We start from the raw sequence: 19,813 nt of genomic DNA, 5'->3' as shown, positions 1-19,813 counted from the left end.
AAATACATAAAGGTAATTAAAAGAAGCAATCTTGTAGAAAATGCATTTATCTATGGGATAATGCTAAGTGGGCAAATCTATATAGCTTGAAATATAGGCAATACCCGATTCGGCACAGTTTCGCTATTGCAACAATGAGTCCCATTCCATACACAAACATGTTGCTAATTCCATGCACCATACCCTGGGGCAAATGGATGTTATAGAATTGTGAATACGTTTGTCTTCCAAGGCTTAGTAGGTATCAGGATCGACATAAATATACACAGGATACTAATAATGTACTTGAATATGTCTAAAGAATATCAATTTGAGAAAAGGTCTTAATAAATTTCGTTTGATCTTCATATAAAATTAGCGAAATAGGGTGTACAAAGGGCTATACACGCATCACGTCTTTAAATACCAGCAACATTGCGACTCTTTTTTGTTGAACTTTTTCGTTTAAACCTTTTTTTACAATAAATACAATAAAAGCAAGGATTAAGAATACACCAGTTAAATAGAAAATTGATTCATCAATCGTATAAAATTATGTGGGCATGGCTAAATGTTCTATATAGCTAGTAATATTCGTCGGAATAAAGAATTGAGCAATTGGAATGATACTCGTTTGATTATGCTACTGTTGTATGAACATAAGTGCCTTGTGCGTCTGCCTACAGTGGCTTCAAATGACAGTAAGTCCTGATGTCACAGGGCACTCCCAAAAACAGCCGCTGTTCCACGGCTATTCCGTGCTTTCCACCTTCTTCGCATTTACCCGCCCGCATTTATGCGCCCTTTGGCGCAGTTGTGGCCCACTACTCCCTGCCTCAGCCACCAGAAGACGAATTTCATAGGAAAACAATTGAAAAAGGAGGAAAAAGAACAGACCCTGGACGGCATCTGGACACCGGGTTCTTCAGGATTCTGGCGTCTGGTGCGATGGAAAGACGTGGGGAATGGGGCCTGTTCTCGCGTCGGTCCGATGCGGAGGCTCATCTCATCGAGATCACCCGCGTGGATGGCAGCCGTCGTGCTTTGTGGAAGGGGGGTGGAGAAGCCGCGTTCCCTCGTCCTCGAGACGCGTCGCGGGTGCATGTACTTGAACAGAGTCGCCTCGGACTCCATAAGCCGCGCCACGATGGACGAATCCGAGCTGCAACCATAACCGGGAGCTCATATTCCTCTACTGGATGGCTAGGACTACTGGAGCGACTGGAGCACCGGGGACTTTGATCAAGACTGGCCAGAGTCGCAACCTCGCTAAGGACGTGGCCTGCATCCCTCCCAGCTACGACAGACTGCCCGAATTAGCTGGTGCCGGTGTCCGGCAAGATTATCCGTGCCCAGGTGGAGCTCTCTCTCCCTATTCAGCTGTGTTCTAAAACGTTGCCTCTTATAGCTTCCTGGGCGAACTCGCCGAAGCCTCGAAGCGTCTGCTCTTCTGGACAAATGTCAGCAGCCATCAGGCCATCATTCGGGCCCGAGTCGATGGCAATGAGCATGTGGACCTGGAAGAAGTCACGACTCTGGCCTTAGACCAACAGTCCGATATCCCATGCGTATCGATGTTAGTAAGCAACCAATATTGGACACCTTTGGACACTTGTAATCTCCTGTTCCCCCTTTACAGAAAAATCCGTGCTTGCATGCACATCTCGCAGGTCTCTGCCTTCGGGAGATTTGTGTCGGACGATAAGACCGGACTGGAGAGGAGCGCAATCACACGCAATCACACGCAATCTGCACAGTCGCACAAAGTGTTTCCACATCTGCATGGCCAGCGCAGTATTCACGACGTATGCTCGTGCCAGATTCTGATGCTCTGATGCTACTGGAGGGCAAGGAGAAGTACGGCGTCTATCCGGACAGATAATTTTAAGTGGCGGGAGTAGTGACATAAAGAACGACTGTATATCCGCCTTCTGGCGCTGTGACGAAAGGACTGCCCGGCGGATCAGTTCAGCTGGCAGTCAACCGAGGGCAGAGACAAGACTCTGATCTGCGATGGTACCACCAGTGACAGCTGTGACAATGTCCACGATGAGGCCGACTGCTGCAAGCGACCTGAGAGTTTCAGTGTCCCATCAACCAGGTGAGTGGAAAGACACGATATCTGCCCAAATTCTTAAACTAACAATATTCTACTCCACCTTCCCACAGCTTTGCATCGGCCGCCCTGCTCTGCGATGGCCGTGCCTCGGATATTTTCGCGCACCGAACCAAAAATCGAGCTTTAATGGCTCCATCGAAGAAATTAAGTAACTAGACTTAAGACCGCTAGACCGCTTAGAAATTAAAGACTTTAAAAATGCAATAGAGAACCTGCCGGCTATGCCATATGAGGTGCAACGCGACCAAGCTGCGGATGAAGATGGAGCGAAAGACTATGGATGAGTATGCCAGGCTACTACTACCACAATGCTTTCTACAAGGACCCAAGGTCCGAAGGCGACACCAGTTTAAGGTACGCGCTTGTCCCCAACGAACGAAGGACAAGTTGCTCAGTATGCCAAAAGCGGAAGAGGATGATTCGCCCGAAGAGTTTCAGCATGAATAGGCAAAGTAAGTATAAGTACCACCAATTGTATGACACATTTTTGGCTAATTCTCGACCATTGACAGATTGGGAAAGTTATTTTCTCCGGTAACCTTCTACGCCTTTGCAAAGTACGCGGACAAGGAAACAAAACCGAAACAAATAAGCACGGAAGAAGTCAAGCCTTCTACATATATTCCCTGAGGCAAATCCTGCTTTTATGGCGAAGTTGCTAGCATCTGGCTATCCCGTTAACGAAACAGCAGTCAAGTTTTTAGCGGAGTATGGTCGGAGAGGCATAGGGATCCGTGTACGTCGGACCAGATAGAGCTACGTCGGAGCTCAGTTAAAGGTTGAGCTGGCCAACGCTTTCAGCAATCATGCGGGACCGGATTTATTTATTTATGGTAATAAACTCATTCCACACCACCCAAGAGGTCGAGTTTTTGGCGCTTTTTTTTTTTAAGTGGTATCCCCAATAGGCCTAATCCACTATATTTACTTTTATGGCGGGGCATTGATCGTCGGGGTGTCTGAAAGTATGAAGTTATTAACAATAAATGTAATATTAATCGTCGAATTTGTACTTCGACAGGACCTAGGGCTTCCAGCCAACTTGCAAATTAAGTAAAACGTTGAAAAAGAGATTTTCTACGCGGTTCCTTGAGCTAATAGAGCTAGAGTGCCGACTAAGCGGGCTATAAAATAGAGAGCATCCTCTTGAAATTCATTAGGCTGGCTAATGTGGGATGCATAATCTACAATGTCCGCCGCAAGCCTTTTAATGATGAAACCCATTGCTTCGAGCTTATTGTAATTTATGTCCCTTAGCTCCAATGGGGTTGCGCGCGGAACCAAAAAAAATTTGTCAACCATCATTCTGATGTTGAATAGCTCTGTTGTATAATAATCATGATACTCCGTGGGGACTATTGGGTGATAATCTGGCAAATTATCAAAGACGTCCCTCCAATTCGTTGGCGTGAAGCTCGAATTGTATAAATTTCTAAGAATGATATCGGAGAAGGGCGCTTTTTTGCTGTTGTAAAAAATCATATCTAGATGGGGGAAATCCCACAAAGCTGGAAAATTCCAATTGGCATTTGAGACGGGGGGTTTGGCAACTTAAAGGGAAGGATAGGATGGATCTATAAGAATTTACAATCGTTAATATATTCCGCCATTTACCTCGTGTAGTTGAACTATTTAAATATAGGGGGCTTAAGTGGGCTAAGCTCGGTTTTCCATCATACGAGTCGCTATATTGTTGTTGAGAAACCAAAATTGAGGCAAAAACAAGCAAAGCCAAGTATTTAATGTGCCAGTTAAGTAGAAAATTGATTCATTAATCGGATAAAATTATGTGGGCATGGCTGGGCGTTCTTTCTAGCTAGTAATATTCGACGGAATATCAAAATCAAGGAATATCTAAAATAGAGCTTGAATTCGTTAGTATATTTACGGTATACTTTTAAAATGAAATGGTATATTTTGGTATATTTCTAAGTTTCACAAGAAATCCGCGGTCACACTGGTGCCAAATGTTTAAATAAAAAAATCAAACAAAACATGCAAAACAGCATAGAATTAAGCTGAAATACAGGCTGAAAATGTGCTGCAGCGACACCCATTAGAGAAATTCGGCCGGCGGCTTATCTAGGAAAGTGCTCAATATGTTGATTCTTCTGCGTCCTACACACTGGCTAGTACTCATCGCCCTTTGCATTCTGACCTGTGCTGGCTATTGGTTGCTCTGGTCTGAAATACGCCTGGAAAATGGTTCGTTGTTGTTCTGTTTCCCCCTTATCTGCGATCTTCATCTTACTAAATTGATTGTTTGAGCAGCCTTCAAGCCGTTGACCAAGGTGACGGAGGGTGGCAGTGCGCTGGAACAATCATTGTCTGCTCCTGTGGCGACCGCCGCTGTGGACAGCTTCGACTACGAGGAACAGCTGGTGGTGCTCTATAACCGTGTGCCAAAGACGGGCTCGACCAGCTTCGTCAACATAGCTTACGATCTGTGCAAGCTCAACAAATACCATGTTTTGCACATTAACGTAACTGCCAATATGCACGTTCTGTCGCTTCCAAATCAAATCGCCTTTGTGCGAAATGTCTCCAAGTGGCATGAGATGAAGCCGGCGCTCTACCACGGCCACATGGCGTTTTTGGATTTCTCCAAGTAGGATCAGTATCATATGTCATGAAACCTCTACTTAAGTGTAATTTTTCAGATTCCAAATAGCCCACAAACCCATCTATATAAACCTAGTGCGCAAGCCCCTTGACAGACTTGTCTCCTACTACTACTTCCTACGTTTTGGCGACAACTATCGACCGAATTTAGTGCGGAAGAAGGCGGGCAATAAAATTGTGAGTACTTAACGGGCATCCATCCACAATCACATCCACATTACTTCTCTCGATTCTGTACATAGACGTTCGACGAGTGCGTAGTGCAGAAGCAACCCGACTGTGATCCCAAGAACATGTGGCTGCAGATTCCCTTCTTTTGTGGCCACGCTGCCGAGTGCTGGGAACCCGGCAGCGATTGGGCCCTCGACCAGGCCAAGCGTAATCTGGTCAACGAATACTTTCTAGTCGGAGTCACAGAGCAAATGTATGAATTTGTAGATCTGCTGGAGAGATCGCTACCCAGGTAACGCTGCCCTTTTATCGCTTTGAATCCAAATCACATTGTAAATGCAACTCTCTGACTTCAAGAATCTTCCATGGCTTTCGTGAGCATTATCAAACCTCTAATAAATCTCATTTACGCGTGACGTCCTCAAAGCTTCCGCCCAGCGAATCCACGATCAAAAGCATACAGAAGACCAAGATCTGGCAAATGGAGAACGACCTCTACGAGTTCGCGCTGGCTCAGTTCGAGTTCAACAAGAAGAAACTGATGCAGCCGGACAACAAGCATCTGCAGAAGTTCATGTACGAGAAGATTCGACCAAAATGATTGCGTAGGCGCAGCAGGAGTCGCAGGCGAATCAAGCCGGCTTCCGTTGTGTAGAGTTGCGTTGTGTCCACTCCCCTCCACTCTCCGATGCTTTTGCTGTAAATATCCAAATTAGATTTGATCTGTACTTAATAGCAAGTGAAACGACTTTGTGAAAGACACTAAAGACTTAAGCATTGAATATCGTTGGCATATAAATCGAACATTTTGTATGTATGTAGTCTAAGCCTCAAAACCCCGCTGTGTAACACTCAAGAGCAGAGCGCTTTTCTAGTTGATCGTAAGCAATATCTAGCAACAATTGAATGCACAATATCCTTTGTTTAGTAAAATGTACTCTTTTATACTCGACAATACAAAGATAATTCGTAGTTGGAACCATTGATCTACAGTGTATCGATTTTCCGTAGTTTTCCATAAGTGTAACGATATTTATTGATATTGGACTTGGCCGTAACGTAAGAAACTCTCTCATTAATTGTAACTCTCTCTGTAATCTAACTTAAGCTAAAGACTATTTGAGGGTCTCTCTCTCTCTCATCGAATTTGACTTTCAAATTAAATGCATGTAAATAATTGATAACAATTGAATGTCTATTGTTCTGCTCTGCGTATCAGCAGCTGTCGGCCAGATCGCGTGTTTGTTAATTGATTAATGCCATCATTGGGTTACTTTCAACTTTCAGCAACATGTTGTACTTTGCATAAGCTAATTGCAATTGGTTGCCTGGCGAAATCCCGCTGGACTTTAAGAGCTGACGTAGCTGTACCTCCCGAATGAAGGTGACTGACTGGCTGATAGACTGACTGACAATAAGACGGACTAGCGGTGGCTCAGGTGGGTCGGACAGTACAGAATAGGCTCAGCTCAGGCAAGTGCAAGAAAATGAAATTGAAATACATTTGGAAACAACACAACAACACAGCGAAATACTTAATTAATTGCTCGAGCTTGAAACCAAAGGCAAATGAGTTTGCGTTGCTCGTCACCCGTCAGTTGTTCATTTCATCGTGGATCGCGGGCACGCAGGTCTACATCTGATCGCCACTAGACTTCGGCACGTCTCGCTTACTATATCCAAGACTTGAGAGATCTGGAGGTCTTGAACCAGCAATCCCAGTAGTTGAAATTAATCGCGCGCTGGCCTTTGATTACTAAAGTATTAACTACACTACAGCTGACCGACCGACCGTTTAAGCGACCCGTAAGAGAGATTTATAACAAGTTTTACAAAGATACCCGTACATATACCACATCTATGTATGTATAAGAGTAGGAGTACAAGTACTCATATATGGCAGCCGTACTTACTGGTGATTAGTCTCTAAACTCGTTCTGTTTTCTGAGCGCGTTCAAAAGTTCAAGTCTAATTGCGTTTATGTCGCGTATGTTATGTAAAAAGCCACCAGTAGAAGATGAACAACACTGCGAGAAACTGCCATTAAATTATATTATGTCATATATATGTATTATGTACATATAACAGCCTAGAATGTTAACAGCAAAATGTTAAGTGAAGTGCATATCAGACTACGGAAATTGTAGTACTTTGTACATATGTATACATATATATCTATTATATGGAACGTGTAAGAAAATACCCCACTTCTTCTATTGCATATTTAAGCTATCTTCGATTAGGAAAAGTGACCAAAAAGAAGATTGATTGAATACATTTCTCACGATCAAATCAAATATCAATGATATAACGTGTAGTTGTGGCACAGATCTTATTATTTCAAGACTAGAAATTGCTTTGAAATACTTAAAATGTTGGACTTTTCTGTATGCCTTTTATGTCGTTCAACCATTTTTCGAAATAAGAAATGAGAAAAAAGTGCGTGTAACATGTACATATATGTATATATAAAATGCTTGTTCAGTGCTTTCCGACCCAAGCACACGCGCGACTTTTGAACTTGATTTATGAAAAGAAAACCCAAGACAAGGCAATCGGTAGTTCGTAACCGTGCTCTTTGCCACTGCCACTTTCCTCTCCCTCCGGCTACTTTTAATGGCCTATTAAATGTGGCTTAATATGACAGACTATTCTGACTGGACTGGCGCTCGTTTCTTGATAATTTTGATATAACATACATACATACATATATGTATGTACGAGTACGTGTAATGAGCGTTATTCATAGGCCGGTGGGGTATAAAATGATTTGACAAGCTGCTTTATATTTCCAGTCTATAAACGCGATCCGAGCTAGATATACAATCTGCACCGAGCCCAAGAAGGATCTCTGTACAAACACTTGGATCCCCTACATTTGGATTAGCTGAGCCTTAATTACCTTTCGGTGAGTTTGAGTCTCAACTTATGCACATATCTCACGCTTTCATTACCTCTCTCTGTGGTTTCTTTTGTTCGCTTCGGGCTGTTTTGCTGCTCTTTGAGCTTGAACAATTAGAAATTCAATGTCCGTCTGAGAATAACATAACAATACTCATCCCTCACTTGAGCTTTGTCCGCTAAGCCCCTCTACAGGGTATCACAGCTCAAGCCAGATGTTTGTAACGAACAGCAATGAGATATGTACATACATATGTATGTATATCTAAACAGTGTAACATAGTAAGAGTATCTCAAAGTGAAGCTTTCAAAGTACTATCTCACAGAGCTCCTTTAAAAAAACTAATATTAGTACACCAATTCGGGTACATTAACTTTTGGTGGTCCGCGAAGTGCACGGGTATCGTATCGTATAAACGTCGGTGCTTCAGCTTTCGTGCATTCGTGCATTCGTTCTCCTTTCCTTTTTCATTTCGTTTTTTTGCGAGCATTCCTCCATCCCCCAGCCGGTGCTGTGCTGGTAGATGGTGGCTGGTCGCTGGCGACTGGTTCGCTGTCCGCTCGAGAATCTCATGTAAGGTTCAGTAACTTACTGGCATTGACCCATTTCGAGTGTGCTCGAGCTCGAAGTGACCGGCGCAGCGGTGCAGCGACTTGTACTGCTTAAAATATTTAATTTATTTGCATTCCTAATATCGCAAGTTGCTGGTGCATCGCGTGTTCGTGAGTGGTCCTATAGCCGACGAGCATATCGCATTTGACTGGCATCAGCATGACAATGCTGAGCACTGCAGCCGCAGTCCGCGGCCTGCCCCAACAGCAAACGTCAGCGGCGGTGGCTCTGTCTCGTGTGGCGGCTTTCGATTCGGGTGAGAAACAGTGAAGCCTCGCATGGCGTACAAATTTATACTACCTATACATATATCTTATGCATCTTTACTATGTGCACATACATATACATATGTATGTTTGCATGTGTACGCTGCTTCTACACACCTTCCTACTTGCATGTGTATGTGTACTGTTACCGCATTCCTGCTCTATTGATTTTATTTTTTGGTTAACAACACCCGCTACGCTACTCGTGTACGACTTGGTTTCCGATTTCCCGATTTCCCGACTTTCCATGAAAATACATACATATGTACTATACACAGTTCTCAGAACGAGTACTCATTATACTCGAATGGCATTTCCATCGGGTAAAGTGACGGGACGGTGACGTGAGTCAGTGCTCAAGAAATGCGCCCGACTAGCGGGTATTCCATAGTCGGCAGTACCTTTAACAGGTTATTGTGAATTTCACAGCCAAAAAAACTCGTACTTGTACATATGTATGTACATACATTAATATGTACATATGTACCTTTTGACAGTTTTTTGCAGAGTAAGGTCAAAGCACTTTTTACATTGGAACTGCCCTTGCCATTGCCAGGTCTTAAAACTCCAGTATCTTCCTTTATTTTATGTCTTTTGTTTTTGCCACTTCAAGGAAGGGCATTGCATTCGGTCTTAACCCCAGTCCAGCGTCTCTCTGGTGCTTTGGGAACTCTTTACGTCAGTCACACTATTCTCGGTTTTATGGCAGCCAGCTTGTGGCCGTCTCTCCGTCGCCAGCACAGCTCAGATAAACCAAAAATAGACCAAAAACGAAAACGAGAGTATAACGAAGCGTGAAACCATGAATGGGACTCAAGTCTCTGCACGTGCGATCGTGCGATTGTGCGATTGAGCGATTGACCGACTTGCCCAAAAGCAGGCGAGGCGCCCAGAGATCATGTCTACGGCGTTAGGTGAGGTGAGGTGATGGTCTAGGCTGCGGCTTGGAGACGTGCTAATTATACAAAATATGCCTCGAATATGATTGCTGGACAGGTGTAAGCACTAATTGGCATAGAGCGTAGCGCATCAGCATTGAAACCGGATAGTACAACGTGTTCAGGGTCAACGTCAATTCATGGGAAAGGCCTACCAGCCACTACAGACTACAGACTACAGACTACAGACTGCTCTGCTGTGCTCCACAATTACACTCGAAGAAAACCGAATACGAGTACGAATAGTGGTAGGTCCATGAAATATGCCAGCAGCAGCACAGCATCAGCAGCTGAGAAAACGTTGAAACTGAAATCGAAACCGGCTTTTGCTGGCAATATTTCCCAATGGTGATGCACCCAACTTAGCCCCGTCGGTCTCTCTTTCTGACTGGCACACGTGAATGTCATGCTCAAGTTCAGGCCAGACCGAGCTTCGCTCTCCCAGCTCCAGCTGTAGCTCCGGCTGCGACTCTCTTCCGAATCCAGTTTCGATTCTTGGCCTGGCATAAAATCTCCGCAGCGCGCTTTTGGCCACAACAGTTTCATCTGCGCTTTCGGCCCCGTTGCACGCGTTTCTCCTAGCCCCCTTTTTGTGGCCGCCTTTGGCCAAAATCGCGGTTGTCGAAGTCGCTTACCAAACAAGTTTCCATTTGTGTTGTGCTCTGTGCGTACTACTTAAATTATTCGACTAAACTCTGTATTTCCCAGCCCCAGACACCCATGCACCCATAAGCTATGCATAATTATGTGATATCTGCGAATTGTTTTGATTCGCCAAGCTCCACCTCCGTATGAAAGATCTCGAAGGTATCACCTGGCGGCCCATCTAATCAAAGTGATTCAATGTCAGGCACAGGCGCAGGCACATGCCTCTGATGCTAATTTCCAAGTCTTTTGTTTTGGTTCATGAAGATGTTGGATCTGCGCCACAAGCTGAACAGATTATGGTGTTTGTTCCAATTGTTCCATTTCATTTGAAATATATACATACTATGGTATACACCATACCATACAGATAGATACTTATGTATACGTAATCGAGTACTTGCTTGCACTCGTAATTTAAAACTTGTTCCACCAGAATCTACCCAAGTAGAACTTGTCAAGAGATTCAGCTTTGAATTCCGTTCAAGGTGTTTCGCATTTCGTCTGATCAAAGATCACCTGAGGCCGAGCCTGAGTCGGAGATTAGCAAGAATTGCATTGCGGATATAACCCTCAACGGGAGTCCATGGCTTCCGATGCTGCAAAATCTTTGATCCGCTTTGCTTTGCTTCAATTCAGCTTCCGATACCCATGCGAATGTCAAGGTGAAGGTGAAGGTGAAGGTGGCTGGCCAGGTGATCAATAACGCGATCAATAAGTGGGGAAGTCTTCGATGCAGTTTCCAAGCCGGTTCCGATTCGTTTGTCTAATTAATGAATACAAATTCTCTCTCCTCCTACCTATAAATAGAGTGCACAATTTGTCACAAGGCAAACAGAGATTATTGTGTTCGACACAGCACAGCTATTGAATATTATTACAAAAGAATTTTAGCAGAGAAAAGTAGAGAGCAAATTGCAAAATGAGTAAGTAATTGAAGCGTCATTACACAAATATGGCTAACTAATTGCCAACGTTGCTAATAAATAGTCACTTACTTGGTAGCTTGAAGTTTCAGAGGGGCTTAGACCCTAAACACACACTTCAGAGCTCAAAGTACAGAAGCTTTCGCTTGTTGCATACTAACAGAATTTATTCTCCCTTGCACCTGGTGCGATGTTCTTCCAGGAGTGCCCACAATGCTGTCGGATATCGATCAGCTGCCCTCGATCCAGCTGGGAGAGTACACGCTCCAGTTCGAGCTGGGCGAGCCCACGGCCATGGGCAAGGAGGTGGCCATCAAGGAGCTGCGCGAGAGTCCAGAGCGCCAGAAGGAGGCCGTCAAGGAACTCGCTCGTTTGTTGGAGGGTGAGTGCTGATCAGGAGTTCAATCTGATCTATCTTATTCTGGGGTTTCTGTGATTTCTGAGATGATAGGAGTAATAATAATATTTTCGAAACCTCATTGCCTGACAATCTCATGCCACTAATCACAGGTTATATATTCGAAGGTTATAGTATTGTTGTCTAGCGGTTGCTGTCATGTAATGTTAAGTTCTACGATCTGTGATCGACGATCGTTAGATCTTCATAATTATATATGTACATCGAGAACTTAATCAGCTTAATGTTAGTTTTGGAATTTTATATTTTTGTTACCTTAGAGTTCAAAGTTCAGGGGTGCTAAGTGGCACTGTAGTTTGTAGACTGTAGACCTAGTGATAATGTATCTCCTGAAATACTAATCTGAGCATTCATTGCAGCGGAGACCGATCTGCACTATCCCAAGGACAACGAGGAATGGCTAATACGATTCCTGCGTCCGTGCAAGTATTATCCAGAGAGTGCACGCGATCTGGTAGGAATAAATAAATAATGAATAGCTAAATGAACGATCCTCAATGAACTTTGACTCTTTTGGCAGATCAAACGCTACTACTCCTTCAAGGTAAAGCACTCGGACGTGTACAACAACCTGAAGCCCTCGGGCGAGGCCAACATCTTCAAGAACAACATACTGACCGTTTTTCCCAATCGCGACCAGTGTGGACGCCGCATCCTGGTACTGGAGCTGGGCAGTAAGTGGCACGAGGCTCCCCAGCCTTCGTGGACCTCGGCTATGTAGATTATAATCTCTCGTTGTCCTTGACAGAACGCTGGAAGCACAAGCAGGTGTCACTCGATGAGGTATTCAAGGGAGCGGTCATCTTCCTGGAGGCGGCCATGCTGGAGCCAGAGACGCAGATTCACGGTGCCGTCGTCATCTTCGACATGGATGGCCTGAGTCTGCAGCAGACGTGGCAGTTCACGCCGCCCTTCGCCAAGCGCATAGTCGACTGGTTGCAGGATTCGGTGCCGCTACGCATCAAGGCCATCCACATCGTAAACCAGCCGAAGATGTTCAACGTGGTCTTCGCCCTCTTCAAACCATTCCTTCGCGAGAAGCTGCGCGGGCGCATCATCTTCCACGGCACTGATCGCGACTCCCTGCACAAGTATATGTCGCCCAAGTGCCTGCCCCCTGCCTACGGCGGCATTCTGGAACTCAAGCGCGTGGAAAGCGATCAGTGGTACCAGCTCCTTCTTAAGTGCGACACCGAGTTCGATGCCATTAACTCGTATGGCTACAAAAAAAAGTAACGTGATTGCTCGGTGTGCCTTCCGGGTCTGCAGCAAGTGATAATTTCCTTTCCTTTCCCCAATATGCCCCACAATGCCCGCTCCACTCCACTGCACACTCAAAGTCACGCAAGTTAGGCATATAATAGTTAAGCACTCAGTCTGTTTTACGCTTGTCCCGTTAGCGACAGCGCCTAGAGTTTGCCGTAGTCTTAATCGATCCGATTCCAATCCAGCGAAGTGTTATACATGCTCGTACATATTATATTTAATCCGGGGTAAGCGTATTTATATTGTGTTAATACTTATTATACATGTTAAACAAATCGTTGAAATATAAACACACATCCATATAAAGCATTTTTTTTTGTATACTGTTTATGGAATCAAAGGGATTCAATGTACCATCCGTACACTTTGGTACAGTGTACATGTCCTGGACAGAGACCGTGCATATAACAAAAAATACACTCCGTCATGCTTCTGTTTAAGGCACTTAAAATAAATACAAAATCTATTTTCCTTGTTGTAAGTGGCTTTTCCTCCAAGTGGCTTTTTGTACGAATTAATTTTCATCTATTTATAATAAATGACTGGTTTCTTAGTCGTTATTCGAATGGTTTTTGTATCAGCGGAATACAAAATGCAAAATAGTAGTTCAACCATTTCCGAGGTTGAAGTTATAGACGACAACTAATGGACAGTCATATTTTTTTCTCAAACCGCTATATTGGATAACAAATGTCTGCTATGGTATCTAATAGCTACATGCAGTGTAACATATGATTGGACTGTTCCGCAGTCCAGTCTGTTGTCTTCTCTTACATTAAATTTAATAGTATCAAAAATAATATCAGATTGTTTTTGTTATACCAAACATTGTGCGTACACCACATGAGAATCAATCAATACAAGCAATCTGCATCTCTTATGTTTGCATTGTAGAGGCGGTCAGCGCTTAAACCTAACATTTATGCCTTAGCTTCATTTAGAATCAATCGATTTTTTCCGTACATTTCATACAATTGTACGTTATATCGATTTAATTTTTGGTCTGTGCTTTGACGACTCCTTGTCTCCTCCGTTCCTTGCGGTTGGAATGAATAGCGTGTATAGGAGCCGACCCTAGCCACCCTAGTGGTTAAATTAAGCGTAAATTCACTGACAGCTTCAGTGCTCATAGCCGGTAATTGGTCGCTGGCGCCTTCGGTGCACTGCGCTTCTGTCCGAACAGTTTCTTGGATGGGGTGCGCATGGCGGCGTCATACCCATCCCCATCCCCATTCCCGTCCTTATCGAGGTCCCCGGCGCCACCACCTCCTGTGCAGCAGAGCCGCCGCTGCACGAGCCGTATGGGTCGTGTCAAGTCGATGGTGTCGCCGTTGTGGCGGAGCTCGGCCTCGGCCACGCACTCCATGTGCTTCCACTGGCGCAGGCCGAGCACAAAGGCGTCGCTCACATTCGTCGCCGCCTTCGAGGAGGTCTCGATGTGGGAGACAATCTTCTGCTCCGCGCACCACTGCTGGACACTCTCGTAGCTGACCTGGCGCTTTTGCGGCAGGATGTCGTTCTGCACGTGAGAAGACATTACTGGGGGTTATTGTTTAAGATCGTATTTGGCCTCTTCCACTCACCTTGTTGCCCACCACAATGAAAGGAAACTTATCCGCCTCCACGTCGGCATAGGTCAGAAACTCGTTCCGCCAGAGACCCAGTCCCCTCAAACTATCCCGGTCGTCCAGGGCATAGCAGAGCAGGCAAATGTCCGATCCCCGATAGAAGGGCGTGCGTAGGGCCCGGAATCGTTCCTGGCCAGCCGTGTCCCAAATCTAGATTGTTCGAAAACAAAGAAATTCGTCAATTGTTGTACCTTCAGTGGGCATTCTATTGATATTTGCATCATTGTTCCGTAACTCGTGCGGCATTCAGTGTTCTGAATGTGCTCCCAATTCCCAAGGCATTCAAGAACTACGAGTATGTACCTTGCCAGATATCAGAGTCTCTAGTGACTCATATCATGCCATATTATTTGCTCTACAAATATTCAGTCTCAGAGGTAGTCAGTGCCACCAAATCCAACCCAAAGGACTGATAACGAAGCTTCAGTGATAAGCAAATAAACCAAACAAAATAACTTGAAGCAAATTCAGCCTGTAGTGTGGTTCCAAACGACAACAAATAATGATTTTTCTGAGCATATGTCTTATGCAGTTCGAGAGCGGAATCTACATTAACTAACACGTCATGGAAGGTTCTGTCGGTTCTTAGAAAAAACACTCGTTAAGCAAGTACAGCCCGAAACGTCATAGGGGGGAACCCATTCCACCCATAGTCGGAGAGGATTTCCTGTTTGGTAGTTTCCCTCTGACATGAGAATCGTCGGATTCCCGGTTCTTGTCGGGGTCCAGAATAAGCGAACCGTGAACCGGCATCATTTTCTAGAGCTTACCACAAAAAACACCTCAAATATGTGACATTTCCCGAGCATTACTCATACGAGCTGACATTCTTATGCTTTCCAAAGCGCTTGGTCGGGTCGGGCATCGATTGCATCCATTATAATAATCATTATTCCATTCCGATGCCATTTGCAGCACTTTGCTTACTCACTGAGACGCACTCAATATTCATAAGTTTCCAGAGCTTGACGGTCTGTGTTGTGTGTTTTGGTTCTTCTAATTTCGATGTATCCATGACAGCATAAGGGAAAAACGAACTCGGAGCAGGAAAGGTGGCGGGTGCGACGAATGATGAAATACTCTGATGTCGAGCAAAGGAACTGTTTCCATTATTTCTCATTCTTTTTTTGCAATGCTAAACTGTACGTTAATTGACAACGAATTTGATGTGTGTTTGCGTGTGTGTGTGTGTATGGGGGCAGATGAAACAGATACAACTACAAACACAAGTACTGTGGATGGCACAGAGGGGAAAACAATGCTCGATCGTTGTTCAACTTTTAAACGCTTGCACTGACCAACGAAAACGTTGACTATGTGTGTAATAGTTACGTTACAGTCTCTCCACTGGAAGCTGTCTATACTACTTCCGAAGGGAATATCTTAACTGTTGTTACATCATGATGGATCGAAACAAATAGCTTCAAGTGAACGAAATATGTATGTATACATATGTACATATATAGCTTAGCGATTTCTTCAGCCTGGAATCACTCAACTGTGGCGCAGATTACGAAATATTCTAGGGCAGAGAGACCAGACCAGCCCCACAACCAGACCCACCTGCAGGGTGTATTGCTCCCCGTCGACCACAATATCCTTGTTCATGAACTCGACACCAATCGTATGGAAATTGTTCTCCTCGTAGCGGTTCGATACGAAGCGGGTGAGCAGTGCAGACTTGCCCACGCCCCCATCGCCCAGTATGACGACCTTCAGCAGCTTGGATTTCTGCGGTGGGCGCATGTTTGCCATTTTGTTTGTTTTTCTTCCACACTTAAGCCCGGCAACGGTGCGTAGGATTTGGTCGAACTTTTTTACAATTGCGCAGCTAGCAAAGCCCTCCGGTCTGACTTTGCAATTTGTTCGATTAACTCACGATTTCGCATCGATTTTCTATCACTTGGCCAGATGCATCGAATCTGCACTTTGCCAAATACAAAGTTACGTGAATCGAGTCAAATTTAAATGAAACAAATGCGAAACCGAAAACCGCGCTGTGGGACAAGTCAAATTCGGTTGTGGCGGGCGGTGGGCAATGGGGCTGTCAGCTGACAACTAACAGAGCGGGAAGCACGAAAGAGCGTGGCAGCATGGTCGAATTGCTCGAAAGGTACCTTGGTAGCCTAAGTTGTTTTCCACCCTCTTTTTCTGGCTCTGTCTCCATTGCCCACAAATGCCACTTCCACTAATATTAAAATGAAGCCAGTAGCGATTTAACTGAAATCGTTTTAGATAATTAAGGGAACAAACGTTTGATTCGCAGCCACACGTGCCGCGATCCATATGTAATCTTATGATTTAAGTAACTCATTCCTGTCATATATATTATCTTTCCACCTAATAAGCAATATTCTATCTGATCTGTATCCATACTCTCTTCCTCACTGTACGAGAAACTGATATAGAGGAGCCATCCAATGGCATTTTTTGTTGAATTCTCGTTAACAAGACGTGCTTCTGCGAGATATGGCCATTCTCTACGACTCTACGATCAATGCGGACGGACAGACTGCAGGCAAAACGAACAAAAAATTTAATGTATCTCAGATACTCAATGAAGAGTCCGCTGGCTTAGTGGTTAGCACCTTTAGATTATCCTACCATGCGTGTGTGGGCCAGCAGCCGTGCTGCCAACTTTTTATAAAAAAAAAACTGTTTCTAATTTAAAAAAGCGAAAAAAGCTGAACGATTTCAATAAAATCCAAGAAAAAGCGCAAATAATGGTGTTAACAATTTTGTATTAAAGTGATATTTAATATGTATTTTATAGAATATTCATTAACTCATCCAGCTCTGTGGGGCTAGTTTCTGTTTCGCATTCGTACGACATGGTCGTACCAATAGTAATATCCTTGCACTGACAATACAACCTTACCTTAAGCACAGGACTCAGAATTGGCCATGCTTAGTTTCATGGAATTCATTAGTTTTGTCCTACCCAGAGTAGTGCCCGCTTAAAAGTCTCACTTCAAAACCTAGCTGATATCTTCTCTCTTTAATTAATGAATATATGTAGCTATATTCGCATTTAATTTCTGAATATTTTTAACTTTACTCAAAAATTTTGCTAACTCCAATTTTCTAAGCACACAAGATTTTGTTGACGGAAAAAAGTCAACCTGTTTTAGAATTTCTAAATTATCTGAACATAATGATGAACCGGCAAAATTTGTTTCCACTTTTTATGTAACCGGGGGCAACAGAAAAAAAGCCAAGCACAATAATAAAAAGTCCAGAATTCCCTCTTAATTCACAAATTTTTGCCGCATTTGGTCTTCAAAGTGAGCAGACAGTGCTCCAGTTCTGGGAATATTCAACATTGAAGCTAATAGGGTTCTTTCTCCTTTAAATTTAAATCATCCTCGATTTAATCACAAACATAAATATCTTACGAGTACAGACGCTGTCAGCCCTTAATGACTGCTATTGGTCGCATTTTGATGCACTTCTTGCTAATACCCGCCGCGTGACAGGTGTCAACAACATCGGTTACATCTTTGTACGACTCTGGAGCCTCCTCCATGACTAGCTTGGGTGAGGCTACGCGTATGGCAATGCCGATTTGCTCCAGCTTGTCCAGCACCTCCTTGTAGTCGAGATTACGCCGAGATTTGGCACGTGACAAGGCCCGACCCTAGCAGAAGTCGGAATGGGATGAGATGAGAAAGAACAAAAATCTTTGAGATTGAAAGATAACTTACAGCTCCGTGGCAGGTGCTGCCGAAGGTCTCCTGCATGCCCTGCTCTGTGCCAGTCAGCACGTAGCTGCAGGTGCCCATGGTGCCGCCCACGAGAACGGGCTGGCCAGTCAGCTGATAGTCCACTGGGATCAGTGGATGGTGGGGAGGAAACGCGCGCGTGGAACCCTTGCGGTGCACGAGCAGCTTGCGCTCCTTGCCGTCCACAATGTGGTTCTCCACTTTGGCGATGTTGTGCGAAACATCGTAGATGACGTGCATGTCGAGATCGTCCGGAGTGGTGTTGAACATCTTGGCGAACGCCTGGCGGGTGAGGAAGGTCATGGAGCTGCGATTGACCCAGGCGAAGTTGGCCGCCGCCGCCATGGCCTTCAGGTAGTCCTGTCCCTCAACAGAGTTGATGCGGGCGCAGGCCAGCTGCCGATCGTTGGTCTCAATCTTGTCCCGTTTCATGGCCTTTTCCATTTGCACCAGCGCGTCGGTGGCGACCTGGTGACCAAAGCCGCGGCTTCCAGAGTGTATCATGACGACCACCTGGCCCTTCTCCTCGATGCCCATCTTGGAGGCGCTCCACTTGTCGTAGATTTCGTCCACCACCTGGATTTCGGCGTAGTGGTTGCCCGCGCCCAGTGTTCCAAGCTGCGGCAGCCCACGCTTCTTGGCCCGCATGCTCACTTTGGCGGGATCGGCGTTCAACATGCGGCCGTACTCCTCGCAGTGCTCCTTGTCCTCGGCCCAGACGTAGCCCTCGCGCAGCGACCAGTCCATTCCCATTTCCAGGGCCTCCTCCAGGTCGCGGGCGTTCATCGGAATGATGCCTTTTGAGCCCACGCCGACGGGTATGTGGTCGAACAGAGACTGGGCCAGCTGCTCCTTCACCGGCTGCACGTCCTTCTCGAACAGATTGGTGCGCAGCAGGCGAACCCCGCAATTGATGTCGAAGCCCACGCCACCAGGGCTCACTATCGACAGCGGGTTATCCATGTCGAATGCGGCCATATTGCCGATGGCGAATCCATAGCCTGAGTGTATGTCGGGCAGGCCAATTGAGCGACCCACAATACCGGGAAGGGCGGCCACATTTGCGATTTGCTTGACGCCGGGCAGGAAACCACCGACTGCTCCGGGACGGCACGAATTCTTCAGTTCCTCCAGCATGAGCCGCTCCAGCCGGCTGTTCACATAGAAGCATCCCTCGACGTTCATGTTCGGCTGGAAGCCCTTTTTGATCTTCCAGCAGTGGTCGTTGATCTTCTCAAGATACCCGAGCTCATCATTGTAAGAGCGAACCACCATTGTGAAATCAATTAACTTGACTTTACTGGACGTTGTTTTTATTTAGTTCTCCCTCAACAACAATATGATGAAAAACCGAACTTAGCCCACTTCAGCCCCCTCTATTTAAGCAGTTCAACGACTTGAGGTAAATTGCGGAAAATATTAACGATTGTTAATTCTTCTTGAAGATTCAGGCCATCTTTCCACTGAACCTAAAAAAAAAAACACTATATCATTCACCTGAACTGCGCTAACATTAAATTTTCATTATATGCGGTTTAAAATTGCAATACCCCTTTGGCTTATAATAGGTTAATCGTTCTCCGTTACTGATTGGAAATC

The 19,813-nt window shown here is 45.0% G+C and overlaps 4 protein-coding genes and 2 long non-coding RNA genes across 10 annotated transcripts; 3 read left to right on the top strand and 3 right to left on the bottom strand.

The window, feature by feature from the left end:
- Positions 1–762: 762 nt before the first annotated feature.
- On the top strand, positions 763–2,672 carry LOC6901218 (uncharacterized). 2 transcript variants are annotated; one of them, XR_004469362.1, is made up of 6 exons: positions 763–1,335; positions 1,388–1,555; positions 1,619–2,080; positions 2,149–2,246; positions 2,306–2,550; positions 2,611–2,672. It is a non-coding gene; the product is annotated as an uncharacterized lncRNA (long non-coding RNA). The 2 variants fall into 2 exon arrangements; XR_004469361.1 differs by having other exon boundaries at positions 2,149–2,550.
- Positions 2,673–4,035: 1,363 nt separating this feature from the next.
- Positions 4,036–6,040, top strand: Hs2st (Heparan sulfate 2-O-sulfotransferase). Its single transcript, XM_001356228.4, has 5 exons — positions 4,036–4,303; positions 4,370–4,706; positions 4,759–4,897; positions 4,963–5,183; positions 5,249–6,040. Exons 1-5 carry the CDS (start codon positions 4,198–4,200, stop codon positions 5,490–5,492), a joined length of 1,047 nt encoding a protein of 348 aa, XP_001356264.2. The 5' UTR covers positions 4,036–4,197; the 3' UTR covers positions 5,493–6,040.
- A 497-nt stretch (positions 6,041–6,537) lies between these two features.
- Positions 6,538–13,170, top strand: LOC4816363 (alpha-tocopherol transfer protein-like). 3 transcript variants are annotated; one of them, XM_015181344.2, is made up of 6 exons: positions 6,538–6,697; positions 7,687–7,799; positions 11,383–11,562; positions 11,958–12,052; positions 12,119–12,272; positions 12,347–13,170. In XM_015181344.2, the coding sequence occupies exons 3-6, from the start codon at positions 11,394–11,396 to the stop codon at positions 12,832–12,834; spliced, it is 906 nt and encodes a 301-aa protein (XP_015036830.1). In that variant the 5' UTR covers positions 6,538–6,697; positions 7,687–7,799; positions 11,383–11,393; the 3' UTR covers positions 12,835–13,170. The 3 variants fall into 3 exon arrangements, with proteins under 3 accessions (XP_015036830.1, XP_001356265.2, XP_015036831.1); XM_015181345.2 differs by lacking the exons at positions 6,538–6,697; positions 7,687–7,799 and adding exons at positions 10,132–10,273; positions 11,065–11,180; XM_001356229.4 differs by lacking the exons at positions 6,538–6,697; positions 7,687–7,799 and adding an exon at positions 8,379–8,661.
- On the bottom strand, positions 10,887–11,384 carry LOC117183937 (uncharacterized). Its single transcript, XR_004469075.1, has 2 exons — positions 11,253–11,384; positions 10,887–11,054 (listed from the first exon to the last, which is right to left on the bottom strand). It is a non-coding gene; the product is annotated as an uncharacterized lncRNA (long non-coding RNA).
- Rab9 (RAS oncogene family member Rab9) lies at positions 13,167–16,555 on the bottom strand. Of its 2 annotated transcripts, none has more exons than XM_001356230.4 (3): positions 16,056–16,555; positions 14,448–14,642; positions 13,167–14,383 (listed from the first exon to the last, which is right to left on the bottom strand). In XM_001356230.4, exons 1-3 carry the CDS (start codon positions 16,245–16,247, stop codon positions 13,991–13,993), a joined length of 780 nt encoding a protein of 259 aa, XP_001356266.1. In that variant the 5' UTR covers positions 16,248–16,555; the 3' UTR covers positions 13,167–13,990. The 2 variants fall into 2 exon arrangements, with proteins under 2 accessions (XP_001356266.1, XP_015036832.1); XM_015181346.2 differs by lacking the exon at positions 16,056–16,555 and adding an exon at positions 15,263–15,737.
- Positions 16,556–17,525: 970 nt separating this feature from the next.
- RtcB (RtcB RNA ligase) lies at positions 17,526–19,576 on the bottom strand. The gene is made up of 2 exons (XM_001356231.4): positions 18,197–19,576; positions 17,526–18,129 (listed from the first exon to the last, which is right to left on the bottom strand). Exons 1-2 carry the CDS (start codon positions 19,487–19,489, stop codon positions 17,902–17,904), a joined length of 1,521 nt encoding a protein of 506 aa, XP_001356267.1. The 5' UTR covers positions 19,490–19,576; the 3' UTR covers positions 17,526–17,901.
- Between the last annotated feature and the right edge of the window lie 237 nt (positions 19,577–19,813).

The sequence above is a fragment of the Drosophila pseudoobscura genome, chromosome 4 (assembly GCF_009870125.1).
Source record: "Drosophila pseudoobscura strain MV-25-SWS-2005 chromosome 4, UCI_Dpse_MV25, whole genome shotgun sequence".
Classification (NCBI taxonomy): domain Eukaryota; kingdom Metazoa; phylum Arthropoda; class Insecta; order Diptera; family Drosophilidae; genus Drosophila; species Drosophila pseudoobscura.
Note: the sequence above shows the minus strand (reverse complement) of the source record. Positions and strands in the feature narration are given on the sequence as shown.

What these genes read in the sequence shown, in the direction of transcription:
- LOC4816363 (XM_001356229.4), top strand. Translation starts at nt 8,565, where the DNA reads ATGACAATGCTGAGCACTGCAGCCGCAGTCCGCGGCCTGCCCCAACAG. An exon ending in TGTGGCGGCTTTCGATTCGG is followed by an intron (nt 8,662 to 11,382) that starts GTGAGAAACAGT and finishes ATGTTCTTCCAG; the next exon opens with GAGTGCCCACAATGCTGTCG. An exon ending in CCTGGTACTGGAGCTGGGCA is followed by an intron (nt 12,273 to 12,346) that starts GTAAGTGGCACG and finishes TGTCCTTGACAG; the next exon opens with AACGCTGGAAGCACAAGCAG.
- Hs2st (XM_001356228.4), top strand. Translation starts at nt 4,198, where the DNA reads ATGTTGATTCTTCTGCGTCCTACACACTGGCTAGTACTCATCGCCCTT. An exon ending in TGAAATACGCCTGGAAAATG is followed by an intron (nt 4,304 to 4,369) that starts GTTCGTTGTTGT and finishes TTGTTTGAGCAG; the next exon opens with CCTTCAAGCCGTTGACCAAG. An exon ending in AGAAGGCGGGCAATAAAATT is followed by an intron (nt 4,898 to 4,962) that starts GTGAGTACTTAA and finishes TTCTGTACATAG; the next exon opens with ACGTTCGACGAGTGCGTAGT.
- RtcB (XM_001356231.4), bottom strand. Translation starts at nt 19,489, where the DNA reads ATGGTGGTTCGCTCTTACAATGATGAGCTCGGGTATCTTGAGAAGATC. An exon ending in GCAGCACCTGCCACGGAGCT is followed by an intron (nt 18,130 to 18,196) that starts GTAAGTTATCTT and finishes GACTTCTGCTAG; the next exon opens with GGTCGGGCCTTGTCACGTGC.
- Rab9 (XM_001356230.4), bottom strand. Translation starts at nt 16,247, where the DNA reads ATGGCAAACATGCGCCCACCGCAGAAATCCAAGCTGCTGAAGGTCGTC. An exon ending in GGGAGCAATACACCCTGCAG is followed by an intron (nt 14,643 to 16,055) that starts GTGGGTCTGGTT and finishes CGAACAATCTAG; the next exon opens with ATTTGGGACACGGCTGGCCA. An exon ending in TCATTGTGGTGGGCAACAAG is followed by an intron (nt 14,384 to 14,447) that starts GTGAGTGGAAGA and finishes TCTCACGTGCAG; the next exon opens with AACGACATCCTGCCGCAAAA.